Source organism: Ostrinia furnacalis, unplaced genomic scaffold (assembly GCF_004193835.3).
Source record: "Ostrinia furnacalis isolate ACB-3 unplaced genomic scaffold, ASM419383v2 OfSCF4655, whole genome shotgun sequence".
NCBI classification, from domain to species: domain Eukaryota; kingdom Metazoa; phylum Arthropoda; class Insecta; order Lepidoptera; family Crambidae; genus Ostrinia; species Ostrinia furnacalis.
The window spans coordinates 64,355-85,610 of NW_021134894.1; the positions used below are offsets into that span (position 1 = coordinate 64,355).

At 35.6% G+C, this 21,256-nt stretch overlaps 1 protein-coding gene across 1 annotated transcript; it reads left to right on the forward strand.

Moving 5' to 3' along the window:
- The first annotated feature begins 11,907 nt into the window (after window positions 1-11,907).
- LOC114359758 (deoxynucleotidyltransferase terminal-interacting protein 2-like) lies at window positions 11,908-13,741 on the forward strand. Its single transcript, XM_028314256.1, has 4 exons — window positions 11,908-12,092; window positions 12,179-12,543; window positions 13,071-13,235; window positions 13,478-13,741. Exons 1-4 carry the CDS (start codon window positions 12,005-12,007, stop codon window positions 13,733-13,735), a joined length of 876 nt encoding a protein of 291 aa, XP_028170057.1. The 5' UTR covers window positions 11,908-12,004; the 3' UTR covers window positions 13,736-13,741.
- Window positions 13,742-21,256: the final 7,515 nt, after the last annotated feature.

Genomic DNA, 21,256 nt, shown 5'->3' on the forward strand with positions numbered 1-21,256 from the left:
CCATGGTTTGAAGAAAGGACTAAATAAAAACGCAATTAAAAAAATATTGATGTAGTTCACGAATGGAGACCAATGGCACAATGGCGACATGATGACTTCACCCGCTTCGATCGAAAACGGATTGAAATTTGACAGTTGATTGACGGATTTTGATTGGAATAGATTATGAGGAGCGGGCGTTAGTCATTATTAAGCATCATTGTGATTTCGACGAAGGCATTAAATAGGTTTACGAGATCGAATCAGAAATGAGGAGATCCGTAAACGAACTAAAGTCGCTGACATAGCGCGACGGATTAGCTAACAGANTTAACTGAAGTGGAAATGGGCAGGGCACATAGTACGTAGAAGGGCAGCAAGGTTCTGGTGTGGAGGCCAAGCAATGGAAAAAGCGCAGCGTAGGACGTCCACCCACAAGGTGGGTAATAATAATTACCGCCTTTAAGTAAAGTTACTTACTGCCTTATAACGAAGTTGTGAAGATAATTAATTTCATATGAAAACATGGATTTGAAACAAAAATATCAGTTACAGGCTTTAGTTTTGTATTAGGAATCTAGGCTAATATTTCGCTCAATCCTTGGCAGACTGGTCAAACCACAATTATTTCCCTATTTTACCATAACATATGGTAACCCTCAAGTCTCTCCCTCATGGCAATAATCTCGTACCCCGTGTCATATTGTGCCACTGCGTCGATATAGTATCCCTCACTCTCCTTCGCCAACTCTTTGACCTCACGTTTGTACACCTACCCTAATAAACCCGTCACCCTAGGGTAAAACCTAATGGTAGTAGTTTGTGCGTCCGTACTAATATATTATCATAGTAGCTTTGTACATCTGACTGTTAGTTTTTCACTTGGCACCAGCCTATAATGTTGTCCCGAAGTGGAAAAAAATTACATAAATTAAAAGTTATGTTTTACACTAGCCTTAAAGGCAGTTTTAACTCATAGTAAAGCCTAATATTACCATAGTAAAGTTTTAAGTTTTTAATAGATTTGGCAGCCCTATCTTTCCTCATTTCCTGCACAAGCAAAAGAAACGTGTGCTCCATATTAAAGCCTTCATGTGCAGTGACCATGCCGTGCACGTAGATGAAGATTTTAAAATGAAAGTTACCTCTACTGTAAATGCTTTGAATAGAGAGGCGGAGAAGGTGTGTAAGAAAAAGTAGTCGTGTAATTAATATTTCAAGAAGCTACGTCTATGTTATACAGAAAAAAGTACTAAAAAAGTACTAAAAAGTAGTTTTTAAGTAATTTTGGTTCCTTCGATGTTAAGCAAGGATATCTTATATGCTGACGTCTATACTATACTGTTCTCTCCTAGAGTTGTTTGAAAGAGATCGCTCTCTAGACATAAGACTGCCTAAATTGTACTGTTTTAATATTGTAGGTATCCTTTATTTACCTGTTTGTGTGGTGTGCAAAGAGTAGGTATAGAGATATTAGTAGCTATGTAAGTATATCTATCTACGACTTATGTTATAGTTTTACTCCAATCATAAACTAAACATTGCCTAGACGGTTCATTTCAATTCAATAGGATTCCTAGAAATAAGGCCTGTCTAGACCAAATAAAACATGTTCTACGGACGACGACACATTCCGATAAACAGTGTGACATTTAATATAGTTGTAATAGTCGCTATTTTCCATCAAACAAATACTTAATGAGGTATTCCTCGAAGCGCACCTAAACTATTCCTCGAAGTGCACCTACTCGTATGTTAACTATGTTGCCCTGGTGCTTTTTATTCATCTGAGAGCCTGATGCGTTTTTTTTACTCGCGAATTCCGAATCGCGCGATAGTGAGGTACCTACTAGAGGTTCATACATTCTGTCCACATAAAGTCGCGCTTTTCGTCTTAGATTCTCAATCACGCGATTCTAAACGCGCGATTAAAATACCTACTTAGTATAAACATTGGTCCTCACTATATGTTCTGAAGACTGTATTTTCGTTCTACGTAATAGAGCATTGGTTTTCATACTGAAATTGGCCGGCGGCTAGCCAATTAGTAATTTGAAGAGCAATCGAACTAAATGGACTTACTCTTCCCATGAAAACTTCCAACTCGGACTGATAAGATTCAATTGGTAAAACGAATTAGGAACACTCTTTGGGAAGTTTTTGATGGAGATCTGGAAAAGTCAGCTGTTTTTTGCTGAATTAAAATCATAGTATCATTTACGACTAGCTGTACCTGCAACTTTGTAAGATCCAGTCAAATGAGACCTTGGATTTATTTAGGTCTGTGTCCTAGTAAAAGGGGTCAAGTTAGGTAGGTCTTAAAATCTGGGATAGGTGCTCATCATTATTTTCAGCCATAGGACGTCCACTACTGAGCATTACTATGGTCAGTAGTAGGCCTCCCCCAATGACCTCCATGTTGACCGGTTGGTAGCAGCCTGCGTCCATCGCCTTCCTTCTTTCTAATGTCGTCGGTCCACCTTGCGGGTGGGCGTCCCACGCTGCGTTTTCCGGTACGCGGCCTCCACTCCACTGGTTTACGCAAGTTAGATGAATTGTTGTTGTAATTAATAATAGGTTCCACAATGGTACTAAACTACTAAATAAACCCTGATTATAATAAGAATGTAACAATGTAGGTACCGTGTTCTATTTTGGTCATTTAAGATTTGTTTGATAAATAAGTACCTACCTACTACAGGTTGTAACCTTGTAACACATTGATGTTTACATATTATGAGTATTTAAGATACCAATTCAATGCAGAAATATTTTAGCTTTCAGTACCTACTATGAAATAAAATTGAGAAAGCAATTATTAATCCGATATTAACGAGACCTCTCTTCTCGGAACGGCCATTTTTAAAAAGTTTTCCAATAATGAAAAATATGAAGAGCTCTTCGACTGTCCCAGGTATTATTTGCTAGGCTACGACTATTTTTGCTGATTTCATTAATACAATACGATGCGAATTAAAAACAGATATATACCATCTTAGACTGCATCTCACTTAACACCAGGTGCGCTTGTCTAGCATAAAAAAAAAGTTACAATACACCAAAGCTTTACACACTTTTGTTGAGCTTAATAAATGTTACGTGATAATATTAATATTATTATTACATTCTATATTACGAGTAATTATCCCGTTCCAATTAATTACCTAGGTAAATACTTCATTTGTCGGCCGTTTGGTGTAGTGGTTCAGAACGGACTACTATGCCGAGAGGTCCCGGGTTCGATTCCCGGCCGGGCAGAAATTGAAATGATGAATTTTAATTTCTGTGACGGGTCTGGGTGTAACTATGTATAATATTTATGTATTTAAAAAAAAAAAGTATATAAATAGTATATCCGTTAAGCTAGCACCCATAACACAAGCATTAAGTTGCTTACTTTGGGGCTAGCTGGCGCTGTGTGAAATTGTCCAAAGATTTATTATTATTTATTTATTTATTATTATTTGTAAACTCGTAATGTGAACTAACTATCGATTTTTTGCACATCGATGAACATAACTAGCTCTATCCCGCGGCTTCGCCCGCGTTAATTTCGACTTGTTAGAATGTTTTTCTCCTTCCAATTCCATATTCTATAGCCTATATTCACCAGGTATAATGTTGAATTCTAATGGTGAAAGAATTTTTCATACCGCTTAAGTAGAGCCTATTCAATACAAACAAACGATTAGATCTTTCCTCTTTAAAATAAATATTAGCGTGGATTAAATGTGTTAACTTTTATTTTTAAACTCTGTACATTTCAAGTTAGCCGACAACCCTGTGTAGAAGCTTCATCATTACACATAACACTCAAAACATGAGCAGCTAACAAAACAAAGTTCTCATCTTAAAACAACTTGAAGAGCCCCATGCAAAATAATGCAAAACTGGGTAATTACGAAAGAGTCTCTACATACAAGACTTAAGAAGTTCCACTTAGAAGATATTAAAGAAAACTGAGCTAAAACTGTGGCACTTTACGGAGTAATAGATGTGATGTTGCATCGAAAATGTAGAGTCGATGTGCTGGAAACTTCACCTAATGAGGGTTTTCGCGATTGAAAAATCCGCCAGATGGCAATACTTAGACGGGAGGTCCTAAATGCTGCATGATTGGTAGATTTTGACATATCTGTCAATGTCATGTCAAAAATAACCAATCATGCAGCATTTGGACCTCGCGTCTACGTATTGCCATCTGGCGGATTTTTCATTCGCGAAAACCCTCATTGAAAGACTAATTTGGTAGAGTTCTGTAAAATGAATTTCTAAAAAATGGGTTAGAGATAGAGATGAGACGTATTNACTTGCTGCTTGCTTGCTGCTTGCTTGCTGCTTGCTTGCAGGCTTGCTTGTTTGCATCCTTGCTTGCATGCATGCTTACATGCTTCCTTGCAGCTTGCTTGCATGCTTGCTGCTTGCTTGCATGATTGTTTGCATGCTTGCTTGTCTATTTATATTTGTTAACTTATAAAAATTTTATATTTCATATTTATTAAAATTATGGTATTTTGTATATTATGAATGATAATATTTATGGCATTGGTTTAGATGCCAATAAATGTTATGCCTAGAAATCGTTATTAAAAAAACGAGTATACAGAAAAAATATATGTATACTAAAATATTATTATAATAAAAGTGGTTATGGCAAAAAAAATATGCCTTATGAATTATTCTGTATGAACGTTATGCGAAATGATGAGTATGGCAAAAAACTTTATGCACTCTTAAATTATGACAATATTTTTTATGCAACCGAATATGGACCCTGTCGTCTATACTATACTGTTCTCTCCTAGAGTTGTTTGAAAGAGATCGCTCTCTAGACATAAGACTGCCTAAATTGTACTGTTTTAATATTGTATCCTTTATTTACCTGTTTGTGTGGTGTGCAAAGAGTAGGTATAGAGATATTAGTAGCTATGTAAGTATATCTATCTACGACTTATGTTATAGTTTTACTCCAACCATAAACTAAACATTGCCTAGACGGTTCATTTCAATTCAATAGGATTCCTAGAAATAAGGCCTGTCTAGACCAAATAAAACATGTTCTACGGACGACGACACATTCCGATAAACAGTGTGACATTTAATATAGTTGTAATAGTCGCTATTTTCCATCAAACAAATACTTAATGAGGTATTCCTCGAAGCGCACCTAAACTATTCCTCGAAGTGCACCTACTCGTATGTTAACTATGTTGCCCTGGTGCTTTTTATTCATCTGAGAGCCTAATGCGTTCTTTTTACTCGCGAATTTCGAATCGCACGATAGTGAGGTACCTACTAGAGGTTCATACATTCTGTCCACATAAAGTCGCGCTTTTCGTCTTAGATTCTCAATCACGCGATTCTAAACGCGCGATTAAAATACCTACTTAGTATAAACATTGGTCCTCACTATATGTTCTGAAGACTGTATTTTCGTTCTACGTAATAGAGCATTGGTTTTCATACTGAAATTGGCCGGCGGCTAGCCAATTAGTAATTTGAAGAGCAATCGAACTAAATGGACTTACTCTTCCCACGAAAACTTCCAACTCGGACTGATAAGATTCAATTGGTAAAACGAATTAGGAATACTCTTTGGGAAGTTTTTGATGGAAATCTGCAAAAGTCAGCTATTTTTGCTGAACTAACATAGTATCATTTAGAACTAGCTGTAAGTACCTATAACTTTGTAAGATCCAGTCAAATAAGAACTTGGATTTATTTAGGACTTCGTCCTAGTAACGACGAGGTCAAGTTAAATATTAAAATCTAGTTTACTCAAGTTAGGTGAATACTAGGTTCTGGTACTAAATAAACCTAAAGCTTGTACCATTTTACTTTAACTTTGACAAATATCAAAAATCTCTCAAACTCCATACAAAAAACACCGGTTATCGCAATAGTTACCGTTAAAGTTAGGTGGTGCAACTCAGCCTTAATGTACTATTCTCTATTTATGATTTTACCCAATAATCTTATTTGAAAAATAACTTATTTCTTAGATAACACATTGATGTTTACAAACAAGTATTTAAGATAGCAATTCAATGCAGATATATTTTAGCTTTCAGTACCTACTATGAAATAAAATTCAGAAAGCAATTATTTTATTAATCCGATATTAACGAGACCTCTCTTCTCGGATCGGCCATTTTTTAAAGTTTTCCAATAATGAAAAATATGAAGAGCTTTTCGACTGTCCCAGGTATTATTTGCTAGGCTACGACTGTTTTGTTCTGATTTCATTAATACAATACGAAGCGAATTAAAAACGATACACCAGAGCTTTTCACACTTTTGTTGAACTTTCGTGATAATATTAAATTATTACGTTCTATACTACGAGTAATTATCCCGTTCCAATTAATTACCTAGGTAAATACTTCATTTGTAAACTCATAATGTGAACTAACTATCGAGTTTTTGCACATCGGTGAACATAACTAGCTCTATCCCGCGGCTTCGCCCGCGTTAATTTCGACTTGTTAAAATGTTTTTATCCTTCCAATTCCATATTTTAATAGCCTATATTCATCAGGTATAATGTAGAATTCTAATGGTGAAAGAATTTTTCATACCGCTTAAGTAGAGCCTATTCAATACAAACAAACGATTAGATCTTTCCTCTTTAAAATAAATATTAGCGTGGATTAAATGTGTTAACTTTTATTTTTAAACTCTGTACATTTCAAGTTAGCCGACAACCCTGTGTTGAAGCTTCATAACACTCACGACGCTTAAAACATGAGCAGCTAACAAAACAAAGTCCTCATCTTAAAACAACTTGAAGAGCCTCATGCAAAATAATGCAAAACTGGGTAATTACGAAAGAGTATCTACATACAAGACTTAAGAAGTTCCACTTTGAAGATATTAAAGAAAACTGAGCCAAAACTGGCGAGTTGTAATAGATGCGATGTTGCAAAAAAGATGTAGAGTTTTTAGGTTAGGTGTATATCGTACTGGAAACTTCACCTAATTGAAAGACTAATTTAGTAGAGTTCTGTAAAATGTATTTCTTAAAAGTGGGATAGAGAGAGTCGCATCTACCTTTTTCTTACATTTTTGTCAATCGTCAGATAATTTTAACTGAAGAATGTTTGATAGTTTCTATTAGCATGGGAAATATATCAAAATGACAAGCTTATTCTTCAGTTATAAGATATCTGACAATGAAAAATCAGCCCTTAGGTAGGGTACACAACCAAATATTTCTGTTTATACTTTTGCCCGCCCACTTGAAATTCAGTTTCTCACAGAAAGACTTCACTTGACACTTTTCCTTGTAATTTGACCAATAATCTCAATATTGTTTATCGCAGTCCATATTATATCATTCTGCTGCTGCTGTGCTGCTAATGCTGTGAATTTTCATCAAAAGCCGTTCAGTAGTTTTTTTCTGAAAAAGTAACAAAAATCCAACCACTCATCATCAAAAACTTTCACATTATAGGATAGCTTAGTAGGATATTTAGTAGAATTTATACGTCCCAAAAGAATCATAATGCACATCACTAGCGCCAAATGACGTCGTTCCCAGTCCCAGCGGTCGTAAAGGGCTGCAACCTCGCAACTGCACTAAATGCAAATGCACTCGTATAGTTTTAGGGTACGTGGCGAGGGACGGTGGACCGATGACCCTGGGTGAGATGCTACTACGGGTTGCAAACTCATCCGACTTTCTGTTAAAACCTTTTGAATAGTTGCAAGATTTTTCAGAATTAACTCCCCTAAAAGGAGGAAATGGGATGACAAAGTCAGATAATCACATACGATCCGTTAAAATACTAGTTACAAAAACAATACGCGATAAAAACTTGCTGTGACAAAACGAAATTTCACAAATTCACGCTGACGAAACCGAGGGCAAAAGATATTGCCATAATACCATGTATTCTTCATCACCATAATCATCAAATCAGCCACAGGACGCCCACTGCTGAACATAGGCCGCCCCCAACATTTCCATGGATCTGAAAGTCCCTATTTTTGTTTTACACTACTTTTGAAAATAAATCTAAGGTAAGGTAAGGGACCCGCAGCTCAATAACTTTAAAACAAGTTTACAGCTCGCAGCTGTAAATACGAGCAAACTAGAAGATAAACCGGATCTTTAAATTCTCTCCAGTCTTCCATTTTACAAACAAGATCCAGCGAAAAGTGATCGTGAATCGTGATAGCACATAGTGACGTTTGTTTCCAATTTTCCAACTTATCTAGAGTCAGTTTATTTTACTTTAGGTACACCATTATTATACTAAAATGTGCGGACTTGCTTACAATCTTGTAAACGTAAATATAAATCGATAACAACCTAGAGTCCTACTTAGATGTGTCATGGCAACTTCGTAGGTAGGTACTTACGCGTGAAAGTGAAACATTTTTCTTTACTGCTCCGCCTCTATTGGCTGTATGTTTATGATATTTATAGCCTTTCTCGATAAATGGGCTATCCAACAAAAAAAAGAATTTACAAGTAGGACTGGAGTACTTCCTGAGAGTAGCAAACAAACAAACTCTTCAGCTTTATAATATTTGTATANTTAGTATAGATTATAATATAATATATATATATAGAATATAATATATGCCGTATGGTGACGGCAGAGTAGAATACATTTGTCACCAACCCCTACTCTTCCCGCGGGTGTCGTAAGAGGCGACTTAGGGACTACACATCAAACAGAGAACGGGCAGCAGCGCTCTCTGACAAACATCAATCTTTTAAACTGCGATCTCCAACCCGCCTGCCAAGCGTGGGGATTATGGCAAAACCCTCCACTATAGTGGAGGAGGCTCATAGTCCAGTAGTGGACTGTAAAGGGCTGTTGATGATGATGATAGATTATAAATTATGGTCGTCACAACTACGTATCTTATCACTCTCGAGTGATCTACGAGTATGTAGGTTTAATAATAGTATTTTAACAATAAATCTATGTGTCATTTTAACATTTCACATTACGAGGTCTTACCGCAATTATTAACATCAGATAACAGCTATTGAAGATAGAGAACCTATTGTCCTTTATAGTACCTATTGTCCTTTTGTCAAACATTTTGCAATACAATAAGATAGTAGTACAATCAACAACAAGTAGGTAGATACAATCCCTAATTTCGAATGAAGTATCTATAATTTTACTCGTATTATTATATTATCAAACTTGGATTTTAGCAAAAATAAACAAAAGCAAATATAACTTTCTATGTTAATTTAATAAAAATTTTAAGATTAAACCATTGAAATTGTACTCAGTTAATTAGGATTATTCAATGGACAAAGGAAACTCAATACCTAACCCATCCTGGCTTTCGTACAACAAACTAAATAGAACAAAACCGCCGGCCATGTTTTAGAATAGGTACACATCGTATGCTGCTGCAGTCGGTGCACGTTTGCGGGCCGATTACAAAAGGCATTTATTTAACGCAATAGCAGTAGTCTCTATAAGTAATGTAATGATAGAGACAATTCAAGAAACAGTTTATAATGTGTGTGAGCCACACCTTTGCGTTAGGAATTAAGTAGGAGTAAGTAGATTGATCTGCTGCCTTCTCCACTCTCTGTCATACGGGTCCCCTACGTAGGTTCGCAACAGCGTTCGTCGCTACATTTTTCGAACCTACGTAGGGGACCCTTACATAAATATTATGTCAAATGATTTGCTTCTGCATTGAAAATTAGAGAGGCTGAATGCCCTGATAATTCTTTTCAGGTTTCTTTTTCCCTTAATACCTACTTATACGAGGGATTATAAACTCAACTGACCACTAGTCTCCTTCTATTTCCATAATACAGCCTCTGCTCCCCAACATGTTCTGTCTGGGAGTTATTGAACTTGTTGGTGCATTTTCCGATAGTTTCCAACAAATGACTCTGTTTTATGTATTGTTTATATCAGTTTGTACTCATGGGATTTTCTCTATTAACTCGTAATTAGAATTGGAAACGGCGTTCTGACCAAGCGACTAATTACGTATCTACTGTTATTCTTCTTTTTAAATGTTTAGAATGAATTAGAGCAGAATTTAGTTTATTTATTTTTACCGTTACCTTTAACGTTACGCTTACGCTACATTTATGAAAATAAAACAACGGAAAATGCTTGGATTACTTACTTCATTTTACGGTTCTATTTTCCCTCAGAACAGGTCTAGCGGAAAAGGGCTCAGCCGAGCGAGGTCTTGTCACATACAAATAAGCTACAAAATTATGTGTGTGAGACTGAAAGAAGCGAGGAATGCCAGCTTACGAGTACCTACAATGGTCACATAGAAGGTGTCTTTGGAACTTTCAGCTTTTTAGCATTCTTGTACAAACTTTAGTGGCATGTGTCACACTCTCACACTGTTTCACAGGTCCGCTGACCGCTACGCATTTTAGCACGAATTCTCTAAATAATGTAGGTAACTCACAGAGCACGGAAATTATGAAACATTTATCTTCCTTGAATCAAGACCATTCAAATGGTTTCTGCCTAAATGATATCAGAAAATTTTTGATAACTAGGAAGCTCTCAGCCTGCATTTCACCTAATGGAAAATGATCATCATCAATGATGATCAGGTCAAGTATACTTATTATTTAAAAAAGAATTACATAAAATGTTCATCTTTAATGATAATGTCCATTATCGAAATAAAGTATGTCCTACTCTAGATTTGAAGTTTCGTATCGTACCAGTTAAAAAAACAACCACTCACACTTTCATAGTTCATGGACCAGGGCCAGGTAACTGCTTTTTGCACTTTTTTCTAGTCACTCTGTGGTCATTAAAATCAATAAGTATTTTGAAACCAGAGCCTATTTTATGACAGTAAACAAACAAAAATTGGGTCAATGCCTCAGTGGCGACCCCTAGCGGTCGATACCGTTCAAGGGCGGGATACTGCATGCTGGGCGGAAAAGCCTGAGAGTGACAACTCACAGAATAACAGTGTGGTAACTAATTAAGAACGAATGAGGGTTACTGAAAGGTCGTCTTATTTAATAATTTTGTGTAACTTAAAGTATTTTCAACTTTTCAAATAATTTAGAAAAAATGTGGCCGAAATCTTTAGTGAACTTCGTAAAACATATTTTAAACTTTATTACACATAAGATACAGGAACAAGGAAAAATTTGCGCTATTGCGATATTATTATAGATTCAATAATTAAAAATAATGATAATTAATTTAATTATTAATTATTGGCATTTGGCACTGTACCTACGAGTAAGTACGTATAATTGTGTTTAATTGTTTTTAAAATTTTGAACATCTGCCACCCTTAAAATTTGCTTGGGTCTACTTGCAAAATCGGGACTATGTCGGCTTCGCAGCTGGGGACACCGGGACAGACTGGCTGAAACTGGGACTGTCCCGCTGAAACCGGGACGTATGGTCACGGTATTAAGATCTGTGTTCTCCCGGCAAAAGATCGTATTCCCCCGTTCAGAAATGTGAAGGGTTGTTCAGGCAACAGCTTGAGTTCGACACGACACGACTCTCCAAGAGCCTTGAATAATAATGTGCATTGCCCCTGGGAAATGCATGAAGCTATGACGTAGAAGTATCGTTTGGATTCGTTGTACCCAGTTTAAGTTTTTTTTTATATCAGATTATCTGCAATTAGAATAGTAACTTTGCATATCTTCATTCATTTCATAAAGGTAGCAGAAAAGCGGTGGACGCAGGCCGCTACCAACCGGGCAACATGGAAAGCATTGGGGGAGGCCTATGTTCAGTAGTGGACGTCCTATGGCTGAGAATTACTATTTATCTGAATATTAATTAATAATACATATCGCATTTATGGGCATAAACTGTGTGATTTGGTTGAAGTATAATAACGATTAACGTTATTCAGTATTGTAATACAACTTTTGAACTTTTACAAACCACATTACCGAACGAACGATTATGACATCTGTCATCTGTCAAACTTTGTTGTTTTAGATCCATGCTTGTTCTTGTCTAATTTTTGCATTCTATTTCTTTTCTGGATTTTATTTGGCCCTCGTTTATCAATGACATAAACCATGGATTTTATAATTGATACAGCTGGTGATGAAGAACTTCAAGTAAAAACAGAATTGCTAAATGAAGAGGAGACACCTTACTTTATAGGTTAGTTTTGTGTATCAAAAAAATAACATGAATCCTAAATTATGTTGAATTCAAGGGAAGTTGTAACATATTTTGACTTATTTCAGATAAAGAACAAAGAACACATGCGATCCTACAGTTGTTTGAGAAAAAGAAAGAAGAACTGGACTCCAAAGCTTCAGCAGAAGAGGAATTGCAAAACAAACTGAAGGGTTTGAAAATCGACAGCGTCTTTGATGAATTCTTCGATGAAATGAAATGGAATCATGCTATTGCAGTCAAAACAGCGAATAAACAAAGGCTGTTCCACTTTGAACAGTTGGATGTTGAAACTGGCAAGCTCAAGTCTAAAATAGGCTCGGTAGATGTTGAGAAGGAAATGCAAAAGTCAATTCTCCACCCGGGAATAGAAAAAGAACACAGTTTACCTGCATATTATGTTAGCCAGAGGAAATTAAAGGCTATGAGGAAGGTATGTATCATAATTTAAACTTACTTTGTCGTATTATTCTAACTTTCACTTTTGTACATTATTTTGCGCTTAAAACGGCCTCTACGTGTTGGATCTGTATCCCCACGCAAGCCTTATAAAGGACCGGGCCACTTTTGACCTGTGAGCTCCAAAGCGTACAAACATAATAATATTAGCCTTTATTCAGACATACAGTTTAAAATTGATTGAGTATAATATTATTCTAATTGACACTTGTCTGTGTGCCTTTTTTGGCAAAGGCCTCCTCCAACTGTTTCCACTCTCCTCTATCTCCTGCAACTGTTGTCCATCCACCTCCAGCTGTGGCCTTTATTTCATCTACCCATCTTCTTGGTGGTGGTGGCAAAAATAATTAACTTGTGCCTAATGAAGACCCAGCTCTATTCTATTACTGTCAATTTTAACATCTGTCTGTGTTAATTGTATTGTTATTGTTTGTTCTCTGTAGCTGTGCCTTAAATACATAAATAATTTTATTTACCGTATTTTACTTTTGTAATTTTCAGAAAGAACGAGAGAAGACCAAGGGTCCTGAATGGTTCAACTTACCGGCCCCTGAGATGACTGAAGAACTCAAGAATGACCTTGAGGTCCTGAAGATGAGGTCAGCCCTCGATCCTAAGCACTTCTACAAGAAGAACGACATGGAAGTGCTGCCTAAATACTTTCAGGTGTGTATAAAAAATCTATAGTTACTATAACAAGTATAAGCTAAGGGTTAGATCTGTATGTTACCTCTTGCTAGTAGGATTACCCTTCTGCCATGTTGCTTTATTGATTGCAATATTGACTCACCTATACTTCATTTTTAAGCGATTAAATTTTATGTACTTATCTGACACTATCTAATCTCCTCTTTTATTATGCAATGGAAGTAAAGCAGTAAATAAATAAAGTCATGGAAAATTTACAGGTTGGTCGTATAATGGATTCCCAACTTGACCATGTCAATGAGCGGTTAACCAGAAAAGAACGGAAGAGGACTATGGTGGATGAACTGCTGGCCGATGCTGAGTTCCAGAAATACAACAAGAAGAAATACAAAGAAATCATAGATGAGAAAAGGAAATCTGAGTACAGAACGTTTATGAGAGATAAAAGACAGAAGAATAAAGCTGAACACAAGAAAAATAAGTTAAAAACAAATAATAATAATAAGAAAAGTAAATAAATGTTGGTACCATTACTTTTTAATAGAGATGAAACGGATATCCGGTAACTATCCGGTAGGCCGGATATCCGGCCTAAATTTACTATCCGGCCGGATACCGGATAGTAATTCACTATCCGGCCGGATACCGGATATTAAAAAACTACATTTTCCTATTAATAAAATGAAATACCTACATTAATCTTTGACGTAAATATCAATAAAATGGCTTATAATAATGACTGCTTTTATTTAAAGTCCAAAAAGTTGCAAAAAAGCCATATTCAGGCCTTTAAAAAATTTTTTTTTCTGGGCTAATCACTCTAATGACGAATACATAAATAGTAAACATCTGATAATGTCGAAATATTGCCAAATAAAAAGGCGATTTTTTCTTCACTGATGGTCTGGTGACAATAAAATATGATGCATGCAGTTCAGTCAGATTACGCAGCAAGTAAACTAATTTAATTTTCGCTATTTAATCACACTCACTATAGCAACCACCTGAATATACAGGGTGTTTGGCGCATCGTGTGCCAAAATGATTTGGCGGATAGAATGGGTCATTTCCTATATTTTCAGCCCCCATAACACGTTCCATGCCAGGCGGCTACTTTTAAANTTTGTATAGATTACCTATAATTTATCGTCGTCACAACTACGTATTATCACTCTCGAGTGATCTACGAGTATGTAGGTTTAATAATAGTATTTTAACAATAAATCTATGTGTCATTTTAACATTTCACATTACGAGGTCTTACCGCAATTATTAACATCAGATAACAGCTATTGAAGATAGAGAACCTATTGTCCTTTATAGTACCTATTGTCCTTTTGTCAAACATTTTGCAATACAATAAGATAGTAGTACAATCAACAACAAGTAGGTAGATACAATCCCTAATTTCGAATGAAGTATCTATAATTTTACTCGTATTATTATATTATCAAACTTGGATTTCAGCAAAAATAAACAAAAGCAAATATAACTTTCTATGTTAATTTAATAAAAATTCTAAGATTAAACCATTGAAATTGAACTCAGTTAATTAGGATTATTCAATGGACAAAGGAAACTCAATACCTAACCCATCCTGGCTTACGTACAACAAACTAAATAGAACAAAACCGCCGGCCATGTTTTAGAATAGGTACACATCGTATGCTGCTGCAGTCGGTGCACGTTTGCGGGCCGATTACAAAAGGCATTTATTTAACGCAATAGCAGTAGTCTCTATAAGTAATGTAATGATAGAGACAATTCAAGAAACAGTTTATAATCGAAGTAAAATGTGTGTGAGCCACACCTTTGCGTTAGGAATTAGGAGTAGATTGATCTGCTGCCTTCTCCACACTCTCTTTCATAAGGGTCCCCTATGTAGGTTCGAAAAATGTAACGTTTGTTGCAGTGAAAACGTTTTTCGAAGTAGCGTCGTTCGCGACTAGGTACCTACGTCATTCGAGTCCATAAGCTTTCGGACCTATGAGGCAGTGGAAAAAAAATCGCAACAGCGTTCGTCGCTACGTTTTTCGAACCTACACAGGGGACCCTTTCATAAATAAGTCAAATATTTGCTTCTGCATAGTAAATTAGAGAGGCTGAATGCCCTGATGATTACGCTATATCTTTTTAGGTCTCTTTTTTCGCTTACTAAACGAGTTATATAAGCTCTACTAACCACTAGTCACCTTCTATTTCCATAATACAGCCTCTGCTCCCCAACATGTTCTGTCTGGGAGTTATTGAACTTGTTGGTGCATTTTCCGATAGTTTCCAACAAATGACGCTGTTTTATGTATTGTTTATATCAGTTTGTACTCGTGGGATTTTCTCTATTACTCTTAATTAGAGTTGGAAACGAATGCGTTCTGGCGAAGCGACTACGTGCTGTTATTCTTCTTTTTAACTTTTTAACTAGAATGAATTAGAGAAGCATTTAGTTTATTTATTTTTACCGTTACCTTTTACGTTACGTTTACGCTACATTTATGAAAATAAAACAACGGAAAATGCTTGGATTACTTACTTCATTTTACGTTTCTATTTTCACTCAGAACAGCTCTAGCGGAAAAGGGCTCAGCCGAGCGAGGTCTTGGCACATACAAATAAGCTACAAAATTATGTGTGAGAGACTGAATGAAGCGAGTAATGCCAAGTTACGAGTACCTACTTAAGTAAACGGTAAAGACAAAACCAAATGGTCACACAGAAGATGTCTTTGGAACTTTCAGCCATTCAGCATTCTTGTACCAACTTTAGTGGCATGTGTCACACCGTTTCACGGGTCCCCTGACCGCTACGTGTTTTCGCATGTACCTAACTCACAGAGCACGGAAATTCTCTCATTCAAGTGGTTTCTGCCTTTAATGAGAAAAGTGTTTGATAATAAGGAAGATCTCAGCCTGCATCTCACCTGATGGAAAGTGATCATCATCAATGATGATCAGAGGTGGAATTGTGTAAAGCAATCGTAATCATTTGACAGTTCATAACGTACGATTATTCTGTCAAACGCTTTGTTTAACTGACTTAATCGTACGTTATGAACTGTCAAATGATTACAATTGCTTTACACAATTCCACCTCTGGTCAAGTATACTTATTATTTAAAAAAGAATTACATAAAATGTTCATCTTTAATGATAATGTCCATTATCGAAATAAAGTATGTCCTACTCTAGATTTGAAGTTTCGTATCGTACCAGTTAAAAAAACAACCACTCACACTTTCATAGTTCATGGACCAGGGCCAGGTAACTGCTTGTTGCATATTTTTTTTCTAATCACTCTGTAGTCATTAAAATCAATAAGTTTTTTGAAACCAGAGCCTATTTTATGATAGTAAACAAAAGAAAATTAGGTCAATGCCTCAGTGGCGACCCCTAGCGGTCGATACCGTTCAAGGGCGGGATACTGCACCCTGGGCGGAAAAGCCTGAGAGTGACAACTCTCAGAATAATAGTGTGGTAACTAATTATAAGAACGAATGAGGGTTACTTTGAAAGGTCATCTTATTTATATAATTTCGTGTATTTCGACTTTTCAATTAATTTTGAAAAAATGTGGGCAAAAATTTTAGTGAACCTCGTACTTTTACTCGTATATTTTAAACTTTATCATACATAAGATACAGGCACAAAAACGACTGGCCACAACAAATAATGAAAAAAAAAACATACGGGTCGAATTGAGAACCTCCTCCTTTTTTGAAGTCGATTGAAAATATGCGCTATTGCGATTTTGCGATATTCTATTCTATAAATCATTCTTTTACAAAGCGTTTTGCAATTATTGTTCGTTTTTGACACTGTAATACGCATAGGACTATTATTTTTACTTTTGTTAATTGTGTATATCGATACCTCTGGGCTCAAAGGTCGTAAAGGACAAAATACCGAAAATGAGTTATTTATACAGTTTTACTCAGAATTTAATTCTCTATCGATCTGTATATTTAGTTTGTCGAAATTAACAAAAAAAGTGCCTTTACGACCCATCATATTTGATAAGCTAAACAGAATTCATCGTGAAAATTGGGATGTAAATACCATTTGATTTTTTAGTACAGTTACCATGGTAGTAAATAACAAGTAAACACAAATTTTTGGGCGTATAATGTACATGTAGTCTATATAATGTACATATATCTATTGTCCTATACAACCTTACATTTTCATACCCAAGTCTAAATAATTTGTCCTTTACGCCCTTAGATTATCTAAACAAATATTTTAAAAATCTACACAGTGAGGATATTAGAATAACTGTGAAGGTAAATTTTATAGACGTTTCATATAGTATTTAAGTATGTGCGTTTGGAACAAATGAAAGAACCTAAAAAATCATCAAAAATATATAATAAAACTATTTTAAAGTGTAACATTTATGTCATTTGTACATATAAAATGATGACATCTACCCACATCGGGTAAAGTAATGTTGCTTTTTATTATTTCTCATATTTGAAGAAACTAGGTATTTATCAGGTATAAGATAATTATTAAAAGATGATTTAAGAAAATAAAAACATGCTATAAAATAACGCATTACCTAATTAAGTTAGGATAGTCATCATAAAAATTTAAAAAATGAAAAAGCTATATTTGTTAAAAATATTATGAAATAAAGTCACCTTACTGTAGTACCTTAGGTGTCATTATTTTGTATGCACAAATCACACAAATACTACACTTTACAATTATTTTTAATGATTTCCTAGTAATTTTGACTAACGCCCTTGGTCAAAACCACTTTTGAGTTTTGACTGTTACAATTATAATAAATTAGTATACCTAGTTTCTAAAGTTATTTGGATCAGCTAATAAAGAATAACTAGTAGGAAAAATATTTACACAACATGGGAAAATATATGTTGAGACTTAATCTACTAAAAAGCGTGAATGCAGTTTTTTTCGAAGTTATATGTTTATATTAAAAATAATTGGCTTTTAAAAACGGTATTATGAATGAAAATCTTCCTACTTGTAATCTTACTTACCTAACTTTTTTACTTTTATACCAGGTACAATATACAATGACATCACTTTAAGCTACTATGAATTAATAATGTTTAGTTTATTTAGAATAATAATTATTCTAAATTCTTATTAAATAATATAATAAATAATTAATATTGTTTGGTTTTCGTTTGTCCTTAATAATTCTATTCTATCTGCATTATCATAAGGTCAACTGGTGGACAGTGTTGGGAACCGATTGGTGGACCAACCTCTTTTTTTATATTGTCTATGTTTTTTATACTTTTTTTATTACTTTTTAATACCTTTTGTTTAGTTTTGAAGTTGAAGTGTTTTTTGATAGCCGTTGTGGGCAATATTTTGCAGGAATATATCTTCATTTTAACCGAAGGTTTTTCTTATTTCCGCACGCCCGAGCGGCTGTCCGCAACATAGTTCGAGCCGGATCTACATAGCCGCCCCGAACCGAAGGATTTTGGTAACTATGATAACGCGGAGCAGAGGTAAGTCCACTGCGACAGCTTCCACACATCAACCTGTAGAGGCGACTCCCTCTGACCCTCATTCTGCCCATCATGCCATTGGGGAGGCGTCAGATCGCCAGTCAAATTCATCCCATCGATCANAATAAGCGACACACGGCACGAGCGCTCCTAGATAACGGGAGCCAACATTGTTTCGTTTCGGAAACATTTTGTAAACGAATTAAGTATACGAAGTTTTTACAGTCCACTGTTCGAATATCAGGTGTGGGACAATCGGTGTCACACTCTAATAAATTATGCGATTTGATTATTCACTCAAAGTTAAACGATTTTTCTACGAGCGTTCAATGTTTTGTTTTACCGCGTATCACGTCATTCTTACCGCCCGTGAGTATCGATGTTGANATGAAAAAAATACATTATTCCCAAAAAAAATTTTAAAATAAAAATTTTGCCTGGTTTAAACTGACTGTACTGAAAAAAAATTGTACTACGCGATTGTGGCAAGTGATGTCATAATTTGGCGCATTTAGTAAGGATTCCAAAATGGTATAACACTTGGTAAATGCCTGCTGTGATTGTCGACAATTTTTGTTTTGGCAGCGCGGCATTGCAGCTGCGGCATGTATACTGCAGATTTCATAGAGTTTTGCTGTTTGGAAGAGTACAACCCTTAAGACTCCGCCTTTATCCGAAACTATCCGTAACTTTTGAATCAGTTTCGGTTACGGTTATGGATATTTTTTTTATTTCGGATATCCGATAGTTTCGGTTACGGTTACGGATTTCCATAACATCCCTGCTTGGTAAGATGGCCCTCTTCGTTCCGCTCATACCTTTTAAAATGGCTTCTCCACCTCACTTAAGCCAGAAACTTGAATTTTGGGCACATTAGAATAATAATTTTTAACCAAGGTAGATAAAGTTAAAAACGGGATTATTTCAGAAAAAACAAAAATTGTCGACAATTACAGCAAGAATTTACCAAGTGTTATACCATTTTGGAATCCTTACTAAATGCGCCAAATTATGACGTCACTTGCCATACTCGCGTAGTACAATTTTTTTTCAGTACAGTCAGTTTAAACTAGGCAAAATTTTTATTTTGAAAGTTTTTTTGGAATTAATGTTTTTTTTTCATCCAAGTTGGAGCAGCTGGTTTTGTAATTTTGATAACAATTTAGAGAAGCATTATTCAGGGTTACATAATAAAAAAAAATTGGAAAATGTTAAGATTTGTGACAACACGAGTAAAAAGACCGTCACCGGGAGAAGATTTTTTTGTTTTTTTTTAAATGCCTATTATTTTGACAATATGACACATAGATTTATTTTTTATTTTTTTGATAACCAGCATAACTTGCCTCAACACCCAGTTCCGGCTTGACGTTGCATTACGGGACACCCTGTATACATTTACAAATATTACACATATACACAATTATTATTATTTTAATACGGGTATTATTTTATTATGTAGCATCTTTAATCTATATATATAAAAATGAAACCCGTTTCGCGTTGTCACGGCATCACGTGTGAACGGCTGAACCGATTTCGATAATTCTTTTTTTTAAATGTTTGTGGAAGTCCAAGGATGGTTCTTACGGAAAAAAATATTAAGAAAATCTCTACGCTAAGGCGGTACGAAGTTCGCCGGGTCAGCTAGTTTACAATAATTATGTTTATTCAACAAATGTTTGCACATTATTATTATTGTTATATATTTATATTTAAACGGCCTTGTTGATATGCAGTTTAGGTTAGTGTCTGTGACTTCCACTCGGCATGGGGCCCACTGAAAACCAGCGTCGTGGCCTTCCCCACCGTGGGCCACGGCATATGCTGAGTGGAATCTAATTGCGATGGGCATCGCTGTTGCGACAGGATAGCACTGCTCGCTCACTGCTCAGTTCACTTTTTATTTCCTTGTAATATTTATGTGCCATTTCTGTCTTTTTTTCTGTGTACATTCTCTGTCATGACATAAGTGATGTTCATCGTAATAAATTTTTCTTTCTTTCTTTAAACGCCACTTATATTTGGGAAAACGCACTTTACTTTATCTATACTAATATTATAAAGAGGAAAACTTTGTTTGTTTGGTTGTAATGAATAGGCTCAAAAACTACTGGACCGTTTTTAAAAATTCTTTCACCATTTGAAAGCTAGGTACATTACTCACGAGTAACATAGGCTAAATCTCGATAAAATGTAGGTATGAAATGAAACGCCTCCAATTCCATCGTCTGCTGGCGCGCCAGCAGACGATGGAGGCCCCTGGAGAACAGGGGCCCCAAGCACGTGCTTGTAGTGCTTATACGTTAATCCGCCACTGTATGAAAGTGCGCACATTACACCGATTTGGTATCGGCCGATTCTTCATACAAATTAGAATCGGACCCAACTATCGACCAACTAAAAGTCTGTGGTCTGCGCCTAGGCTTACAGTTTATTGTATTACGGCTACAACCTTTGTTTTACTACCAAGCTACGGATTGGCTGATCCAATTATTATCCCAGACATAAGAGTTTGCCAAATCTACAATTAAGATGTGAAACTGTGGCGTGA